The 19,493-nt window shown below is 32.9% G+C and overlaps 1 protein-coding gene across 1 annotated transcript in view; it reads right to left on the bottom strand.

The window, feature by feature from the left end:
- The window catches only part of LOC148943969 (bifunctional glutamate/proline--tRNA ligase-like), a 30,058-nt gene extending 10,767 nt beyond the window's left edge, over nt 1-19,291 (bottom strand). The window contains exons 1-4 of the mRNA XM_089101305.1: nt 19,152-19,291; nt 11,669-11,857; nt 5,494-5,757; nt 1,330-1,445 (exon numbers count right to left, since the gene is read on the bottom strand). Of these exons, the coding sequence (XP_088957431.1) occupies nt 1,330-1,445; nt 5,494-5,757; nt 11,669-11,857; nt 19,152-19,283 (701 nt within the window). The 5' untranslated portion in view covers nt 19,284-19,291. The remainder of the gene's footprint in view (nt 1-1,329; nt 1,446-5,493; nt 5,758-11,668; nt 11,858-19,151) is intronic.
- Nucleotides 19,292-19,493: the final 202 nt, after the last annotated feature.

Genomic DNA, 19,493 nt, shown 5'->3' with positions numbered 1-19,493 from the left:
CTGGCTTTTCTCAGGGAGATTTTCCGGGGGGTTTAGGTTCCGTGTTATGTTTTTCGGGGTGTGTGATAAATATACAAACTATGCCGTCCTTTGAATAGTTCAGAGAGCCATAATTCACAGATTCAATAGTATGCTATATCTTTGGGTGGGGTGGAGGTGTTATTTGTCCATGACTTTTCACAGTGATTTTTTCAATGGGGGTTATTTTCCGTGGGCTTATTTGGTCTGGGGGGTGTGATAAAGAGACAACCTCGGCAGTACTTTTAATGTTTAAGTGTACCATAATTCTAATATTTAAAAAGGATTAAACTATTATATTTCACTACATATTTTTACTTTTTGAATTTTTATTGAGATAATAAACAAATTGCCAGGTTGAGGGTGATAAATTTCTTTCTGTAAAAAAAAGGGGGCAAATTATTTATATAATAACTTTTTCTATTATTTTTAAGGACAATTGTGAAGAATGCATACCCCCTCCACTCAAGACAGCAATAGTGGACGAGACAACGACCAAACAGTCTGGTCAAAAACCGAAAAGAGAATGGATGGCTTATTTTAATAAAGAGAACCCTACCGGCTCATCTATGCAAGAGCATGAAAGAGCCGACACAGTCACGCAAAAACATGGCGATACCGATCCATACACCCTCCAACGCTCGCTCCCCAGGGCTACTAGCACCCAATTGCAGCCGATATATAAAAATGTAAGCATTTTTACCTCTAGTTATAGAAATATCTATCGATTTCATCCAACTTTTATAGGCCTTTTCCACATGCAACATTTTCGAACACTGCGTAAAAGTTTGCACCCTGGCTTGATGAACGACGGGTAATGATTGATGAACTAAAGTTCGCCATTGTTTTTTTTTCTGGCGTGTCTTTCATCTTCTCTCTCCCCCCTCTCTCCCTCTGCATTCTCGGCCATACATTCTTGTGTGTGGGGGGGGGGATACAGGAGCGTAATTTGCTATAGGGCAGGGGGACTACCCCTCTCAGACCTCAGCTTGCCTCCCAAACCCCTGTTTGCCCCTCCCCCTACCTGAAATTTAGTATCTTCAATAATCTTGTCAAAACTAAGATAAGCCTACATAATTCAAGCATCAACAGAAACGGATCAGTTTTTTTTAGTATATATTTACCTTTATAGCACTATATAGTATATTTATGCTACCAAATGGTTTTTTTTCAGTTTTTACTATCATTTTCACTTGATTTGGTAAATTTAGCTCCCCCTTTGTCCCCCCCCCTAAGATTTTTAAAAAGTTACGCCACTGAAGATATGAGGGTGTCACTTTTTTCCATTTAACTAACAAACTTTGAATTTACTTAATCATTTGTAGCTTTAAGTTTGTATGAACCAGAGTCCATTGCTGAAAACTGAATCCTCCTTCGGGTCGGAGGATAACACAATCAGACCTATTTAATGTCCGTGCTGCCCACCACTAGAACACCCTCTTTGAGTCAGTCATATAGTTAAAAACTCGCAACTCATTCAAAGCATAAGTTAAATAGGACTGGCGAAAATATGAATGGAGACTGAACTGCCGTCCCACCTAAATCTAACAAAGTCACATCGCCAGCGGAATGTTTGAAAAAGATTATTCACATATAATGTTGAACCTCTAACAATCGGTAGGGTTAACTGTTTTCCAACCAAGCAAGGTCAGAACTTACAAAGAAAAACAAACAAACCTGGGTTTGGGGTTTAGTAGCTACAGGAGCTGGCTTCCCATCTGGAATCTTGAACAGTAGTACTTGGTGTTCAACAACTGATGTTAAAGGACTAAAATGCAATGGCTCGTTACAATTGTATAGCCCCTTGCGAAGATTTTGAACTTTGTCACATTTCTTTATTTTCTTGTGTGGGGTAACACAATGTAGATGATTTTAAAACTAGAGAACATAAAAAAAAATTAACAACGACCCAGGCTAATAACTTAAAAATATTACAAGAAATGCCGAAACAAAGAAACATAATTTAGATGATGTTAAATCAAGTTGTGTCCCTCTGCTCCACTCCAATATATAAATATCTCCTTTGCTCCTAGAAAAGTAATGGACTAAATAACCTGTAAATTCAAAGCCTGAGAAATACGTTAGATCTATAAAGAAAAAGTTACTCCTAGTTTTGTCTTTTGACCTTTCGGACAGTGATCACGTTTTAATATCTAAGTGCTGATCTTTAAGTACACTTAAAAACATTTAAATATAAAAAACAGGTACTAAGAGTGACCCATAAGAATTGAAGTAGCCCTCGATTGCGCAAAAAAACTATCTACACCGTCTATCGTTCGGCGACGCTTGACATTCTGTCAGTGTAATAATAAGATTAATTTAGATGTGTGAAATAAGTGTAATAATAAGTCTGATCCGAGTTCCTGAAAGAAAAAGGATTATGTAGCTTTAAAAAATGCCAAGTGTAACAAAAGACTAGATGACATAGATGGTTTTTTTTTGACGAAACTATCAACAGTTGAAAGGATTATCATGGAGAAAAATAATTTTATAAAAACTTTTAACTATTAATATTAGTAGTAAGCCTGTTCATTTGCTCAATCGAGGTATAGACCCCCTTCCTGTGTCTCTTCCTCTTCAGGACGAGTTTCACTCCCGAGGAAGAGAACCTTCCTTCCTCTCTCCCTTTTCCGGAAGAGAGAGAATAATCTTCTTCTTCCTGTTAAAAGTTTCGGGTCCACAAATATCTACTCCCTTCTACTTTTTTTATGAATTTATTTATTGAAGCTCGTTTTTTACATTATAAGAAAAAATATTTTTAAAAATAACTGTTCTAGTAAGAATGAAATCCTTAGCACTGGTCACTTGCATGAATTAAAAACTGAAAATTTTTTTTGTAAGGGTGCGCGCGAAGCATTAATTATACAAAAAGTATGAAATTTCGGTTCATAAAACTATGTCCCCTTTCTTTAATATCTAAGTTTGGGATCGTCAGGCAGCTGCTTTTCGAAATGGAAAACAAAAAGAACTATGACAGCAACTCTGAATGAAAAAATTACAAGTATTACCATCCCCCCCCCCCCCCAAAAAAAAAAACAACAAAAACAACAAAGTTTATAAGAGGGGGGATTGGATAAATAAAGAGAAAGGTTTTTTTTTCAAGCTTGTTTTGATTTTAAAGACCATAACAGAAACCGTGAAAAATAACTTAAAAACAAAATTACAAAAAAATAAATAAAAATAAATCAAATTAAGATTTTGTTACATTAATTTAGGTATATTAAAAAGATAGTAAAAAAAATGGTTCTCTTTAATAACAAAATTCACAATTATTGGTTTAATTATAATAAATTTAAAGTAAGTAGAAATTATCCTAATCCTGCCCAAATGAAAAAAAAAGTTATTTCCAGAGAGTGGTAAGTGACTAAGGTCCACGCATAGCTTTTTTGAGCTTGTTGTCAATTTTAAAAACTATAACATAAACCCTTGCAAATAACTGAACCATATTATATAAAATAAAGAAATATAACGAAACCAAATGAAGATGCTGTTAAATCAAGTTAAGTATATTAAGCATATAATGCAAAAATAGGGCTCTCTTCCACCACAAAAAAGTCAAAATTTTTGGTATCATTCAATAAAAGATCATCAATTTAAAGTCGGGAAAAAAGTATAATAATCCTGCCCAAATGAAAAAAAAATTATTTCCAGAGAATGATGAGGACTAAGGTCCAAGAATAGTTTTTTTCGGCCTTGTTCTCACTTTTAAAAACTATAACATGAGCCCTGACAAATAACTGAACCAAATTGTAAAAAACAAAGAAATATAATAAAACCAAATGTAGATGCTGTTAAATCAAGTTAAGTAGATTAAGCATATAGTAAAAAAAATAGGGCTCTCTTCTACTACAAAAAAGTCAGAATTTATGGTATCATTCAATAAAAGATCATTAATTTAAAGTCGGGAAAAAAGTATCATAATCTTGCCCAAATGAAATGGTGAGGACTAAGGTCCAAGAATATTTTTTTTCGGGCTTTTTCTCACTTTTAAAACTATAACATGAACCCTGACACATAACTGAACCCTATTATAAAAAACAAAGAAATATAATGAAACCAAATGTAGATGCTGTTAAATCAAGTTAAGTGGATTAAGCATACAGTAAAAAAAATAGGGCTCTCTTCCACTACAGAAAAATCAGAATTTATGGTATCATTCAATAAAAGATCATCAATTTAAAGTCGGAAAAAAAGTATCATAATCTTGCCCAAATGAAAAAAAGCATTTCCAGAGAAGGAGGGGGAGCTATGGTCCAAGAAGTTTTTTAAGCCAGTTGTTGCTTTTAAAACAAGAACAACGAAACAGAAACATGACTGCAACTCTAATTAACAATCTAATAATGGCATGAGCAGACATCCTTTTCTATCTTTTAACCTGGAACAATTTGTTTTTTGGAAAAAAAATTCAGTACAGATCTCCTGGACAAAATTGTAATGTTAAAAGTCACTAAGTCTTATAAGCATTCACGGAAAAAACAGTAATATTCACGGTATAATGAAAAACTACCAAAAATCAGAAACTGTAACTGGAGGCCGACGTGTTTTAGTCAAGGAACTTGTCTTTAAAACGGCCACGGAACAACAATGATGTTTCCTACTATATTTATTCCATACTTTAAGCCAGGGTAGTAAAATTTTAAAAAGATGACCATGCGTTGGTCAAAGAACAGTCATGGAACTGTTATTTAAAATGGTAACGTAACAATAGCGATGTTCTCTACTATATTTATGTAATACTTTAAACCAGGATGGTAAAATTTAAAATACGGGAGATTTTCAGTCCCTGAACAGTCACGGAACTGTTCTTTATATCGACCACGGAACACTAGTGGTGTTTCCCACTATTTTTATTGAATACTTTAAACCAGGTCGGTAAAATTTAAAAGATGGGTGATGTCCGTCCGAACAGTCATGGAACTGTCCTTTAAATCGACCACGGAACAATAGTGGTTTTTGCACTAAATTTATGTAATAATTTAAACCAGGGTGGTAAAATTAGAAGATGTATACGCTTTGGTTACATAACGGTCACAGAACTGTCCTTTCAACGGTTAGAGAGAAAAAATCGTGCTCAACGGTATTGGTTATGGAAGCAGGTGAAGTTAAGTCTTAAAAACAGCCCTCATGCATAACAATCATTTGTCCAGTACATTACGATTATATGCGGATCATATATTATATTACGATTATACGTTATTTTATGATACATTACGCCTCGTCCAATGCATCAAAATAATTACTCTCGGAAAAAATATTCGTTTCCTAAGGGGTGAGGACTGTATGCACAACCAAGGAAAAAGACCAAATATTACAAGACATTACTTTATGATACTTGAAGATTCGTTTGATGCATCAGAAAAATCCCCATCACAAAATCGTTGACTATCATCCTTCCCTAAGAGTGAGGACTTAATACACAACCAAGGAAAAAGATCGATGAATGATAGAAGAGAAGGGAGACAAACAAAGACATACCCAAGTCTGATGGCCAATGAACTGTTTAAAGTCTTCCTCTTTGTCCAGCACAGGTTTGTTGATTAAATGATCGAAATCCACTTCGACAGTGGGGATCAAAGGGGCTTTAGGCGTATCTGCAAGCCACGTAATCGTTAATGTTTTCTTGTAGTCCTTGTTGTCCAAGTTGGCATCCCCTTCAATAGATTCAACTTTTCCGTATTTGCGGTGAATTTTCTTTATCATTACGTTTCCATAGTTGACAAACGTGCTATTTTCTCCTTCCTAAAATTCAGTTAAAACTCAAATCAACTATTTACTGAGAATGAACTGGAGTAACAAGTTGAAGTGATAAATTAAGCTGGATTAAGCAGAAGAAATTGGGATACCGGATTGAATCAAAACACAAAAATACCTTACAAACTATAAAGCTTCCAAAAGTTACTATTAAAAACTCAATTTCTATGAGGATTTCTAGTTTCCCTTCGTAACGGAAGTTAAAAGCTTAGAATGGTTGGCAGTATTCAAGGTGTCATGAACCAAATAGGCAACTCTCGGGCTGGCAACTCTTCCTGTAGATTTCAGCATATGAGATGCCACAAGGTTAGCGTCCTTCTACGAGAAATTATATGTTAGAGGTCGAGGCCATATCCAGGGAGGGGAGTCCAGGGGAGGGGAGAACCCCCGAAATCTTTGTCCGACATGCAAAAAAGTGCCAAAAATGCATTTAAACAACTCTGTTATGCGCTATGTAAAGATTGTGTGTACCTTTTTTTTTTAATAACTCTGTCCTTTAATACCTCAAGTAGCGAGTACACTGCCTAAAAAAAAAATTTGCCAACTCCATTAATTTTCATTTATAGAAAAGCGTTTCAATCAAAATTTCTGACCCAGAACCTCCCCCCCCCAAAAATAAAGTTGCATAATATTTTGAGATAGCATTTTGGTCAATAAAGCCATTTAAAAATTCTTTCCTCTCAATTACTCGGGCTATGTCTTGGTTTTTTATAAACTTAGCCATGTCTTTAGGACTACTGCAGAATACATGATTTTGAATTCAGGTTCAGCTAATTATGCTTCCAGATATGACGTGGTCCCTCACAGCCCCTGGGACAAGGGCTGTAAGTTATTCAAGCTCCCCGTTGTTTAAACACGGGGTTCAATATTGGGAGAGGGGGCATATTTTATTCTGGGTCTCTTATTCTGGGCCTAGAGTATTAAAGTGAAAATTATTTTAACTAAGGTAGGAATTAATATAGATGCCAAATTTCAACTTAATCAGAACACAGCAAGTGGATGGACTATGGAATGACTTGATCCTTATTCTTTGATCTCCATATACGAGGCATACGAGGTGCCACAAAGTTAGCGCCCTTTTACGAGAAATTATTTGTTAGAGGTCAAGGCCATATCCAGGGAGGGGAGTCCAGAGGAGGGGAGAACCCCCGAAATCTTTGTCCGACATGCAAAAAAGTGGCAAAAATGCATTTAAACAACTCTTTTATGCGCTATGTAAAGATTGTGTGTACCTTTTTTTTTTAATAGCTATGTCCTTTAATTCCTCAAGTAGCGAGTACACTGCCTAAAAAAAAATTTGCCAACTCCATGAATTTTTATTTATATAAAAGCGTTTCACTAAAATTTTTCGACACACAACCCCCCCCCCCCCAAAAAAAAAAAAAAGTTCGATAAAATTTTGGGATAGCATTTTGGGCAACATAGCCATTTAAACATTCTTGCCTCTCAATTACTCGGACTATCTGTTTTGGTTTTTTCTACAATTAGCCATGTCTTGATGCCTACTGCAGAATACATGATTTTGAATTCAGGGTCAGCTAACTATGCTTCCAGAGATGACGTGGTCCCTCACAGCCCCTGGGACAAGGGCTGTAAGTTATTCAAGTTGCCCGTTGTTCAAACATGGGGTTCATTATTGGGAGAGGGGGCATGTTTTATTCTGGGTCTCCGATTCTGGGCCTAGAGTATTAAAGTGAAAATTATTTTAACTAAGGTAGGAATTAATGTAGATGCCAAATTTCAACTTAATCAGAACACAGCAAGTGGATGGAATATAGAATGACTTGATCCTTATTCTTTGATCTCCATATACAACTTAAAGATTGCGTTAAAATAAATATAGCTTCATACATACATTTTTCCGCTGAACGTATAATCAAGGTCGTATTCAGGGGGGAAGGGGTTAGGGTGTTTAGCCCCCTCCCCCCCCCGAAATTATTGTCCAACTGTTACGTAAAAACGTAAAAAACATTAATATAAACACATCTTGATGCATTTCTACAGTTTTTGTAGAAACGCATCCACCAAAGATTTGAATGTTTGCACTTAAATTTAGTGGTAGGTCTGTGTTACCTATATTGGTAATTGGTCTTCGTTGGCAATATTGTTAATAGTGGTCTGTAAGATTGAACATACATTAAGGTACCAGTATATGAAGCATAAATAATTTTTATTATTTTTCTCTATTAATGTTACTCGTTTTACAGCATGATTATACATCTGCAAACAGGTTTCCTCTCACATCGGGTTTTCAAGTTATAAACAAAAATATATTTTGTAGTCCACTTTTGTAGAATTTCGTTGGATGAATCGTCATAGAGAGATGTTATAAGGGCTCATTCGCACACTAGTCCTATCTCTATATCTTTTTCTAAAGGTAGTTGGTCATGCTGATGACAAACCTGACAATTGTTTGACGACAGCATTCAAAATTTAAAAGAAACATTGTTTAATTCCCTTGCATTGGATTTTGTTGGATGAATCGTCATAGAGATGCTTAAGGGCGCATTTGAAAACTAATTCTTATCTCTATATCTTTTCCTAATCTAGTTTTTTCGTGCTTATTATAAATCTGACAACTATTTGCTCTATCAAGTCAGGTTTTCAAGATATAAAATAAAAACATATTTTTCTATACCTTTTCACTGGATTTCGTTGGATAAACACATCACAGAAGAGATCATTTGCACATTAATTTTTATATCTAAAACTTTTTCTAATGTAGTTTTTTCGTGCTTATTATAAATCTGAAAACTATTTGCTCTATCAATTCAGGTTTTCAAGATGTAAAAAAAAACATATTTTTTTATACCCTTTTACTGGATTTCGTTGGATAAACAAATCACAGAGAGATGTTTAAGAGCTCATTTGCACACTAATTCTTATATCTGAATCTTTTTCTAATGTAGTTTTTTCTTGCTTTATTATAAATCTTAAAACTATTTGATCTATCAAGTAATGTTTTAAAGATATAAAAAAAAAAACATATTTTTTAATACCCTTTTACTGGATTTCGTTGGATAAACACATCACAGAGAGATGTTTAAGAGCTCATTTGCACACTAATTCTTATATCTGAATCTTTTTCAAATGTAGTTTTTTCGTGCTTATTATAAATCTGAAAACTATTTGCTCTATCAAGTCAAGTTTTCAAAATATAAAAAAAATATATTTTTTTATAACCTTTTACTGGATTTCATTGTATAAACACATCACAGATAAATGTTAAAGAGCTCATTTGCACGTTAATTATTATACCTGAATCTTTTCCTAGTGCAGTTTTTTCGTGCTCATTAAAAATATGAAAAATATTTGCTCTATCAAGTCAGGTTTTCTATATATAAAAAAAAAAATATTTTTTAATACACTTTTACTGGATTTCGTTGAATAAACACATCACAGAGAGATGTTTAAGAGCTCATTTGCACATTAATTTTTATATCTAAATCTTTTCCTAATGTAGTTTTTTCGTGTTTATTATAAATCTGAAAACTATTATCAAGTCAGGTTTTCAAGATATAAAAAAATTAATTTTATAATACTCTTTTACTGGATTTCGTTGGATAAACACATCACAGAGAGATGTTTAAGAGCTCATTTGCACACTAATTATTATATCTGAATCTTTTTCTAATGTAGTTTTTTCGTGCTTATTATAAATCTGAAAACTATTTGCTCTATCAAGTCAGGTTTTCAAGATATAAAAATAAAACATATTTTTAATACACTTTTACTGGATTTCGTTGGATAAAAACATCACAGAGAGATGTTTAAGAGCTCATTTGCACACTAATTTTATATCTGAATCTTTTCCTAATGTATTTTTTTCGTGCTTATTATAAATCTGAATACTATTTGCTCTATCAATTCATTTTTTAAATATATAAAAAAAACATATTTTACTACAACTTTTAACTGGATTTCGTTGGGTAAACAAATCGTAGAGAGATGGTTAAGAGCTCATTTACATAATAATTCATATACCGGAATCTTTTTCTAATGTAGTTTGCTCTAGCTTATTATAGATCTTAAAACTATTTGCTCTATAAATACAGGTTTTCAAGATATAAAAAAAACATTTTTATAATAATCTTTTAATGGATTTCGTTGGATAAACACAACACAAAGAGATGTTTAAGAGCTCATTTGCACACAAATTCTTATATCTGAATCTTTTTCAAATGTAGTTTTTTCGTGCTTATTATAAATCTGAAAACTATTTGCTCTATCAAGTCAAGTTTTCAAAATATAAAAAAAACATATTTTTGTATACCCTTTTACTGGATTTCATTTTATAAACACATCACAGATAAATGCTAAAGAGCTCATTTGCACGTTAATTCTTATACCTGAATCTTTTCCTAGTGCAGTTTTTTCGTGTTCATTAAAAATCTGAAAACTATTTGCTCTATCAAGTTAGGTTTTCAAGATATAAAAAAAACATATTTTTTAATACCCTTTTACTGTATTTCTTTGTATAAACACATCACAGAGAGATGTTTAAGAGCTCATTTGCACACTAATTCTTATATCTGAATCTTTTTCTAATATAGTTTTTTCGTGCTTATTATAAATCTGAAAACTATTTGCTCTATCAAGTCAGGTTTTCAAGACATAGATAAACACATCACAGAGAGATGTTTAAGAGCTCATTTGCACACTAATTTTTATATTTGAATCTTTTTTTAATGTAGTTGTTTCGTGTTTATTATAAATCCGTCTAATATTTGCTCTATCAATTCAGTTTTTCAAGATATAAAAAAAAACATATTTAGCTATAACTTTTTACTGGATGTCGTTTGATAAAAACATCTCAGAAGAGCTCATTTGAACACTAATTTTTATATCTAAAAATTTTTCTAATGTATTTTTTTCGTGCTCATTATAAATCTGAAAACTATTAGCTCTATCAAGTCAGGTTTTCAAGATATAAAAAAAAACATATTTTTCTAGACCTTTTGACTGGATTTCGTTGGATAAACAAATCGCAGATAGATGTTTAAGAGCTCATGTAGATACTAATTCATAAGTTTAAAACTTTTTCTAAAAAAGTTTTTTCTTGCTTATAATATATATTAAAAATATTATCAATACATTTTTTATATGTAAAAAAAAAACAATTTTTTTATAACTTTTTACTGGATTTCGTTGGGTAAACACATCACAGAGAAATGTTTAAGAGCTCATTTGCACGCTAATTATTATACCTGAATCTTTTTCTAATGTAGTTTTTTCGTGTTTATTATAAATCTGAAAAATATTTGCTCTATCAAGTCAGGTTTTCAAGATATAAAAAAAAACATATTTTTTAATACCCTTTTACTGGATAAAGTTGGATAAACACATCACAGAGAGATGTTTAAGAGCTCATTTGCACACTAATTCTTATACCTGAATCTTTTTCTAATGTATTTTTTCGTGCTTATTATAGATCTTAAAACTGTTCTGCTCTATTTGCTCTGAAAACTATAGATTTCAAGATACCGACCGGAACATATTTTTAATCCTCTTTCGTTGGATTAAAATATATAAGCATAAATAATTAATGTCAGATATCTCAATAACGGTGGGCGATATTCCAGTCAGATATTTCAAACAGTTTGCCAATTTTTATTCAGCATGGCTCAAGTGTATTAATACATGTGGTGGATACTAAGATATCCACCGAAGCTTGTTTTGTTACCTAGATTATTTTGCCCATTTATTTAGCCCGTTTATTGGGCTAAATAAAGAGTGTGTTGCCCATTTAAAGTTTTTTTTTTCTCTCTCGTTCCATGTAACTATTTATTGCAAAATAATGGTTAAGACGTGAATAGTTGCGCAGCAACAGTTGATAATTTGTAAATTTTTGTTATAAATAGACTAAATTTCACGATTTATTATGCACTTAAACATTTACCATCAACATTTCAGCATCAGCAGCCTCAATTAACACTTTTGGTGCCGTCCAAACCGTTTTATACCCAATCTTTTCATCTTTAGGATGCCTTTGAACCGTCAGCGCTTCCTCTATAGCCCCGCTTATAAATACCGGAACTCTTCCCTCCTTCTCAATGGCAGTGTAACGTGGAGCAATTGGTTCAACTACCTGAAAAGATAAAACTGAATTTCAACGAGGTTTCTATTTGCAATAAATATATACAGGGCAATTGTTAATTAAACGAAACACAGCCAAGAAATGAAGTAGGGTTAATCCTAATGAAGTATAATATTAAGTTTAGATGCTTATATAATTTGGGCTATATATTTGCACATTAAAGGAGGGAGGGGTAAGGTAAGGTATTTGAACAGCGCCCATGACCTAACCTAACACCCACTCCCCTAATGTGCAAATATATAGCTCAAACTATACAATTCCAATGCATTCTGTCTAAGTCCAATGCATTGAATCACCCATAACTCGGCTACTAAACCATTTTTCTGAGATCTAACCTAAGCTTAATTCTTGTGTGTGTTTCGTTTAATTAACATTTATAATATAAACAAAAACGACTGGAAAAGACAACAAAAAACAAAAAAGTCGCCACCTTATTGACGCCAAAAACTGTACACGCAAAATGACATTTTCAGTTATATGCACTGTATAGAAAATGGTGCAATTTAATTTTCAATAGGTTGTTAAAATTCATATTTTGGTTACTGTGCGATCGGACTAAAATATCTATATATATTTTCTTTGTCAATAGTAAGTGCTAATAAATCTACAGATAAAACAATATTTTGTATTCTTTTAAACTGTGTTTTATTCGAAGTCAACCCGCTGTATTGACAGAGCAGCAATTTAAAGTCTGAATGGTTTGCCAAAATTCTATTCTGATTACTGAACGACCTGACTAAAATATTTTTAATCATTGTAATAAAAAGGAACGAAAAGCAGGGGTTGTTTCAAAAATATTGATTTCTCTTCCCTTTTTTGGTGACAAGTTTTATGCATAAAAATCATTTGTAAGCTTATTTTATTTTAAAAGGGATATTTTTAACAGCAAAAAAAACTAACTAAAATTAGGATTTTCTAATTCTGTATGTAGTCAAATTTAACGAAAACAAAGCATTGAAAGTGCAATAACTTCAGACTCAAAGGGTCTTTCAAGATTTCTATTCGACTACCGTACCACAATATTAATATATTTAGAGTAATAGTACTCAACATGAAGAAAGCAACCTCATATTTTTTTGGCCCATTTCTGTTACATTTTTTTTTAGCTTTCTTTCATAAGGGTAAACGTCTATCAGCATAAAATTTTAATTAAGAATACGATTATCTGATTTTCTATTTAGTACCAATTATCATAAACACTGCATTGAAAGCACCGAAATTTCAGGTTCAGAATATGTCTAAATTTACATAAACTGTATTGGCAGTGCTGTAATTCATATCTCAAGGGGCTATCCAAAAGTAGAAAAAGTTTTCCTCTGTAACCGCCAAAAGCGGGTCTTAGTGCGCTTTCAACTGTATAATGCATTTACTTTCTTATACGTTGTTTATTTTTAATTCTAAAACATACTTTCTCGATACCCCTCGTAATAAACTCTTAGAAGTTTTGGAATTGTTAATAATACTTTGTTACAATAATAATAATATGAATGTCATAGCAATCAAAGAATGAAGTATTCAAGATTCATGTGTCTCTATTATATTCTAACGAAATAATATCCGAGCAACGCCTAATAATTCAACAAATAATTATGTAGACCATCCTGACAGTCAGTGGCCTATCCAGCCCCCCCCCCCCTAACGTAGTCTAAAGTAGTGTAATTCACTTAATTAACGCAAGTTTACGTTAATGAAACTCGCTCTTAACGTAAGTTGATCGGATCAACCTATTTTGCGCCCCCTCCCCTAAAAGAAATCCTGGATCCGGCCTTGCTGACTGTCAATGAGGGCGATCCAGGATATTTAGAATCTATGACCTTTTTAAAAAGAAAAATACAAAACTTTCGGATTCTCAATAGTTCTTAGAAATTCTCTACACTGGCACTAGACTTGCTCCATTTCAACACAGATTATTCAACTGCGAACTAGCGGAAAAATTATGTGTATGCACTTACTTGCTTATTAATGGCCCAATTTTGTCCCAGCCCATGTTGACTACAAATCGTGATTATCCTTGAGCAATAATAAAATGTCGAAGTCCTACCACATTAATTTCTCTTCTAAGCACCCCGCGAACAGTTATTGTATAAACCATTGAAAAAAAAAAAAAAAAAAAAAAACAGATTATCGATTTTAAATTTTAATTAATATGTACCAAAAAAAAGAATATAAAGCACTTATTAGGGTCATAATGACAGAAAGGTTGAAATGGCTAGAACACATTTTGTGGATTAAGGATGACGGATTGTCAAACATCCTCCATTTCGGCCAAATCTAGGGTCAAACAAAAAGCTGGTCATCCCTGAATGGGGTGGAAGAAGGTCGTAAGAAAGGAATTCAAGGACATTGGAACTTCTTGGGAGGATGTAAAGAGTGACGTTTTGAATAGATTGGGATGGAGACGGAGCGCGCGTAGTCCTGTTGGCCTCGGCGGCATGGTGCAATAGTGAGTTGTTAGTCGTACTAGTAGATTTTAAAGTCATTTATCTCTTTCCCAGTCTCCACTGTTTCATCCGGGATTTTAATTGAGCGGCCTGTGTTCTAAAAATTAACCTATGACGGACTGCTTCATAATTAAACAAAATAAAAACAAAAGAATTTTTCAGAATCTTCTGAATTCCAGAAAATAAAAAAACCTTCCTACTTCAAAATGATTTTCAATTGGATCCACATAAACCTAGACCTTCAATTGAAATCAAAATTGTATTATTATTTATTACCATATTTATGTTAATCTATACTATATTATAATTGTTATACTATATTGTAATTGTTTATTAATATTTATATATATATATATATATATATATATATATATAATATTTCATTACTATATTATTATTAAGTGCTTAATTTATTATTAAATTAAGGTTATTTAGAACTTTTCTAGTTCTGATAGGTCACACTATTAATCGTGCTAGTTGTTATTAGTTCCTGATGAATCCATCTTAAATAGACGAATATTCATCTCTGCTCAGTTTCCCATAATAAAATTTTTATTATAAGCCAAACAAGGCCATACAACAGAATCCAATAATACGCATTACAATATAAATAAAACAAATATCAACATCCCCCGAAAAATGAGCTTAAAAGAACATGCTTTCCTCAACATTTCATTAATATCCATTTAATAGTCGTCTGCAGGATTCCTGGGAACTTGAGAGTATAATCATAAAAATTACTTCTGAAATGAGAAAGCAGCTGGCCCTCTATAAAAACTCCACTTCAAGGGGCCACTCCATTTCAAGAACTCCACTTCAAGTGGGGCCACGTCCCTCACTTCTAAATTACATCTGAGACAAGAGTAACTGGTATTTGGGGCTAGCCCTTTCCTTTTGAAACCCTTATTCTATTTTATAATTCATTCAAATATAAAATCAAGACACAGACGATTCGGTCGGTAAGTCAAATTTATATAAAATTTCAAAGCGAAAACCTCTTTCGCATATGCATAAAACTTCAATGTCTCTGATATTACTTCCTGGATTCAAATCTGGAATTCAAGAATTGTCCATGATACTGATAATATAGAGCCAAGTATGTTCTTCAAATTTCGCATGTCAGAGCTACTAGGCGACGATCTTGCAAGTTGTGTCACTCAGAAATGAATAGAAGAGTACCTGGGCCCAGCATTCTTCTTTCAAAAATCCTTTTTTCGATAGACAATTCATTCAAATATAAAATCAAGACTCAAACGTTTCGGTTTGTAAGTCAAATCTAAAATAAAATTTTAAATCAAAAACCTTTTTAGTATAGGCATAAAACTTCAATGTCTCTGATTTTCTTACTGTCCGGACTCAACTCTGGAATTCAAGAATTTCATTTCAAGACTTGTCCATTATACTGATAATATAGATCTGAGCATGTTCTTCAGAGCTACTAGGCAACATCCTTCCTTTGTCGGGTCCCTCAATAGTTAATAGAAGATCGGTTCGAATAGTTTTGATTTTCGAGATTTAACCACCCTAACCATCTTTCAGATGATGTCGTAATATTTTGAAAGCCTTGCACAATTCAAGAGCTCATTAGCCAGCAGTGATTTTCACCAGTAGGAATTAGAGTATCCAAGTTCTAGTGTGAGGCTGAAAATGCTAAGTTATAAGAACATGTAGACTTTAGGCAGGTTCTTACTTACCGTATTAAGTAAGGCTTCCTTCACTGGGCCCTAATAATGCCTTATGATCTTAGCAAACACAACGACTTATCACGATACCTCCAAAGTGTGGCTTCAATGTTAAGACTAAATTTTCGCAATTCAATGTCCACAGTGTTCCTTTGATAGCGGAAGTACAAATATATTGATTTTGATTACTATTGGCTGATTCATCAAAACGGAGTCAAGATACATGCCACAAATCACATTACCTCCATAACAAAATACCAATTCTTCGACATAAGTGAGAGACTTACGAAGCCAATTCTTGGGCTGACTCATAAAAACTGAAAAACATAAAAGACTCATACAAACCCAACTGTAGTTCTGAAGCATGAAGGGTTGATGTGTGTTTGTTGCATTGGTATTAGTTACTTAACGTGTTTTATTGTATCTTTGTATTATGCAAGAGAAGCAAAATCTTTCTTTGCTGTGGTAGTAATAAATCTAACAATTTAGGCATTCATCTCAAACATATGATAGTCCTACTCCACCTAATACAGCTTCTGTTTAATACAGCCAAGATCTTTTCTGTTTCTACCGTGGCATCCCCAAATAAGCTGCATTTGCTAACTAGTCAAATACTCAGAGCTTTAAGTCAGTACCACATTATTCACGTGTGCCCCCAAAGCTATGAGCTACATAATGTAGTGTAGGTAGCAGTATATCAGTCTACAAGGTCAGAGTACAAAATCAAAGTGAGCGACGGGGCAAAAAGGAAAAAGGGGAAGTTCAGTCAAAAAGGGATTAACACATACTAGGGAAAGATATATATTAGAATATTGAAAAATATTTTAAAGAAATAAAAAAAACAAATAAAACTAACCACCGATCAATTTGTCCTTTACTAATGTATACAGGCTTTCTCTTAAACAAAAGTATGTTTTTAAAAAACTTACAAATAGTTATATACTACGTTTATCACAAAAATGAGAAAAAAAAACAAGTAAGCGACAGAATGAAGAATGAAAAGCGAGAAAATAAGTCATATGAGAGCAAAATACATGGTTAATAAAGAATATTAGACTATTAAATAAAATCAGAGGCAGTTTTATGGGGAAAAAAAGGGCGTTTGCCCCCCGTGTAGACATTCTAAGGGCTCAAAATTTCCGATAAACAATCTAACGGTTATAATATTTTGTAATTTTTGAAATTTCATTTTTATAAAAATAAAGTAGAGGGCGCAATTAGTAAATTATACATTATTAATGAATTGACAAAATAAATTAAAAATAAAAACAATTAAACAAAAACATTTAACATTTACCATCAACATTTCAGCATCAGCAGCCTCAATTAACACTTTTGGTGCCGTCCAAACCGTTTTATACCCAATCTTTTCATCTTTAGGATGCTTTTGAACCGTCAGCGCTCCCTGACCTAACCTAACATCCACTCCCCAAATGTGCAAATATATAGCCCAAACTATACATTTCCAATGCATTCTGTCTAAGTCCAATGCATTGAATCACCCATAACTCGGCTACAAAACCAGATTTCTTATATCTAACCTAAGCTTAATTCATGTGCGTGTTTTGTTTATTAAAAAAGTACAATTTAAAGAAAAACGACTGGAAAAGACAACAAAAAACAGAAAAGTCGCCATCTTATTGACGCCAAAAACTGTACACGCAAAATGACATTTTCAGTTATATGCACTGTATAGAAAATGGTGCAATTTAATTTTCAATAGGTTGTTAAAATTCATATTTTGGTTACTGTGCGATCGGACTAAAATATCTATAGATATTTTCTTTGTGAATAGCAAGTGCTAATAAATCTACAAATAAAACAATATTTTGTATTCTTTTAAACTGTGTTTTATTCGAAGTAAACCCGCTGTATTGACAGAGCAGCAATTTAAAGTCTGAATGGTTTGCCAAAATTCTATTCTGATTACTGAATGACCTGACTAAAATATTTTTAATCATTGTAATAAAAAGGAACAAAAAATAGGGGTTGTTTCAAAAATATTGATTTCTCTTCCCTTTTTTGGGGACAAGTTTTATGCATAAAAATCATTTCCAAGCTTATTTTATTTTTAATGGTATATTTTTAACATCAAAAAAAAACTAACTAAAATTAGGATTTTTTAATTTTTTATGTAGTCAAATTTAACGAAAACAAAGAATTGAAAGTGCAATAGCTTCAGACTCAAAGGGTCTTTCAAGATTTCTATTCGACTACCTTAACACAATATTAATATACTTAGAGTAATAGTACTCAACATGAAGAAAGCAACCTCATATTTTTTTGGCCCATTTTTGTTACATTTTTTTAGCTTTCTTTAATAAGGGTAAACGTCTAGCAGCATAAAATTTTAATTAAAAATAGGATTATCTGATTTAATATTTAGTACCAATTATCATAAACACTGCATTGAAAGCACCGAAATTTCAGATCCAGAAGATGTCTAAATTTACATAAACTGTATTGGCAGTGCTGTAATTCATATCTCAAAGGGCTATCCAAAAGTAGAAAAAGTTTTCCTCTGTAACCGCCAAGAGCGGGTCTTAGTGTGCTTTCAACTGCATAATGAATTTACTTTCTTATACGTTGTTTATTTTTAATTCTATAACATACTTTTTCGATACCCCTCGTAATAAACTCTTAGAAGTTTTGGAATTGTTAATAATACTTTGTTACAATAATAATAATATGAATGTCATAGCAATCAAAGAATGAAGTATTCAAGATTCAAGTATCTCTCTGATATGCTAACGAAATCATATCCGAGGAACGTATCTTACACTTCAACAAAACATTATATAGAACACCCTGACAGTCAGTGGCAGATCCAGCCCCCCCCCCCCTAACGTAGTCTAACGTAGTGTAATTTACTTAATTAACGCAAGTTTACGTTAATGAAACTTGCTCTTAACGTAAGTTGATCGGATCAACCTATTTTGCGCCCCCTCCCCTGAAAGAAATCCTGGATCCGGCCTTGCTGACTGTCAATGAGGGCGATCCAGGATATTTAGAATCCATGACCTTTTTAAAAAGAAAAATACTAAACTTTCGGATTCTCAATAGTTCTTAGAAATTCCCTACATTGGCATTGGACTTGCTCCATTTCAACAAAACAGATTATTCAATTGCGAACTAGTGGAAAAATTATGTGTATGCACTTACTTGCTTATTAATGGCCCAAATTTTGTCCCAGCCCATGTTGACTACAGATCGTGATGATCCTTGAGCAATGATAAATTGTCGAAGTCCTTCCACAGTCATTCCTCTTTGAAGCACTCCGCTAACAGTAGGCATTATTGTATCATCCCTTGAAAAAAAAAACAGATTATCGATTTTAAATTGGAATTAAAAGGTACCAAAAAAAAGATTCAAAAGCACTTCTTAGGGTTATAATGACAGAAAGGTTGAAATGGCTAGAACACATTTTGTGAATTAAGGATGACAGATTGTCAAACATCCCCCTTTTCGGCCAAATCTAGGGTCAAAAAAAAAGCTGGTCATCCC

Source organism: Artemia sp. Qi Xiang Cuo, chromosome 15 (assembly GCF_049724085.1).
Source record: "Artemia sp. Qi Xiang Cuo chromosome 15, ASM4972408v1, whole genome shotgun sequence".
In the NCBI taxonomy this organism is placed as follows: domain Eukaryota; kingdom Metazoa; phylum Arthropoda; class Branchiopoda; order Anostraca; family Artemiidae; genus Artemia; species Artemia sp. Qi Xiang Cuo.
Note: the sequence above shows the minus strand (reverse complement) of the source record. Positions and strands in the feature narration are given on the sequence as shown.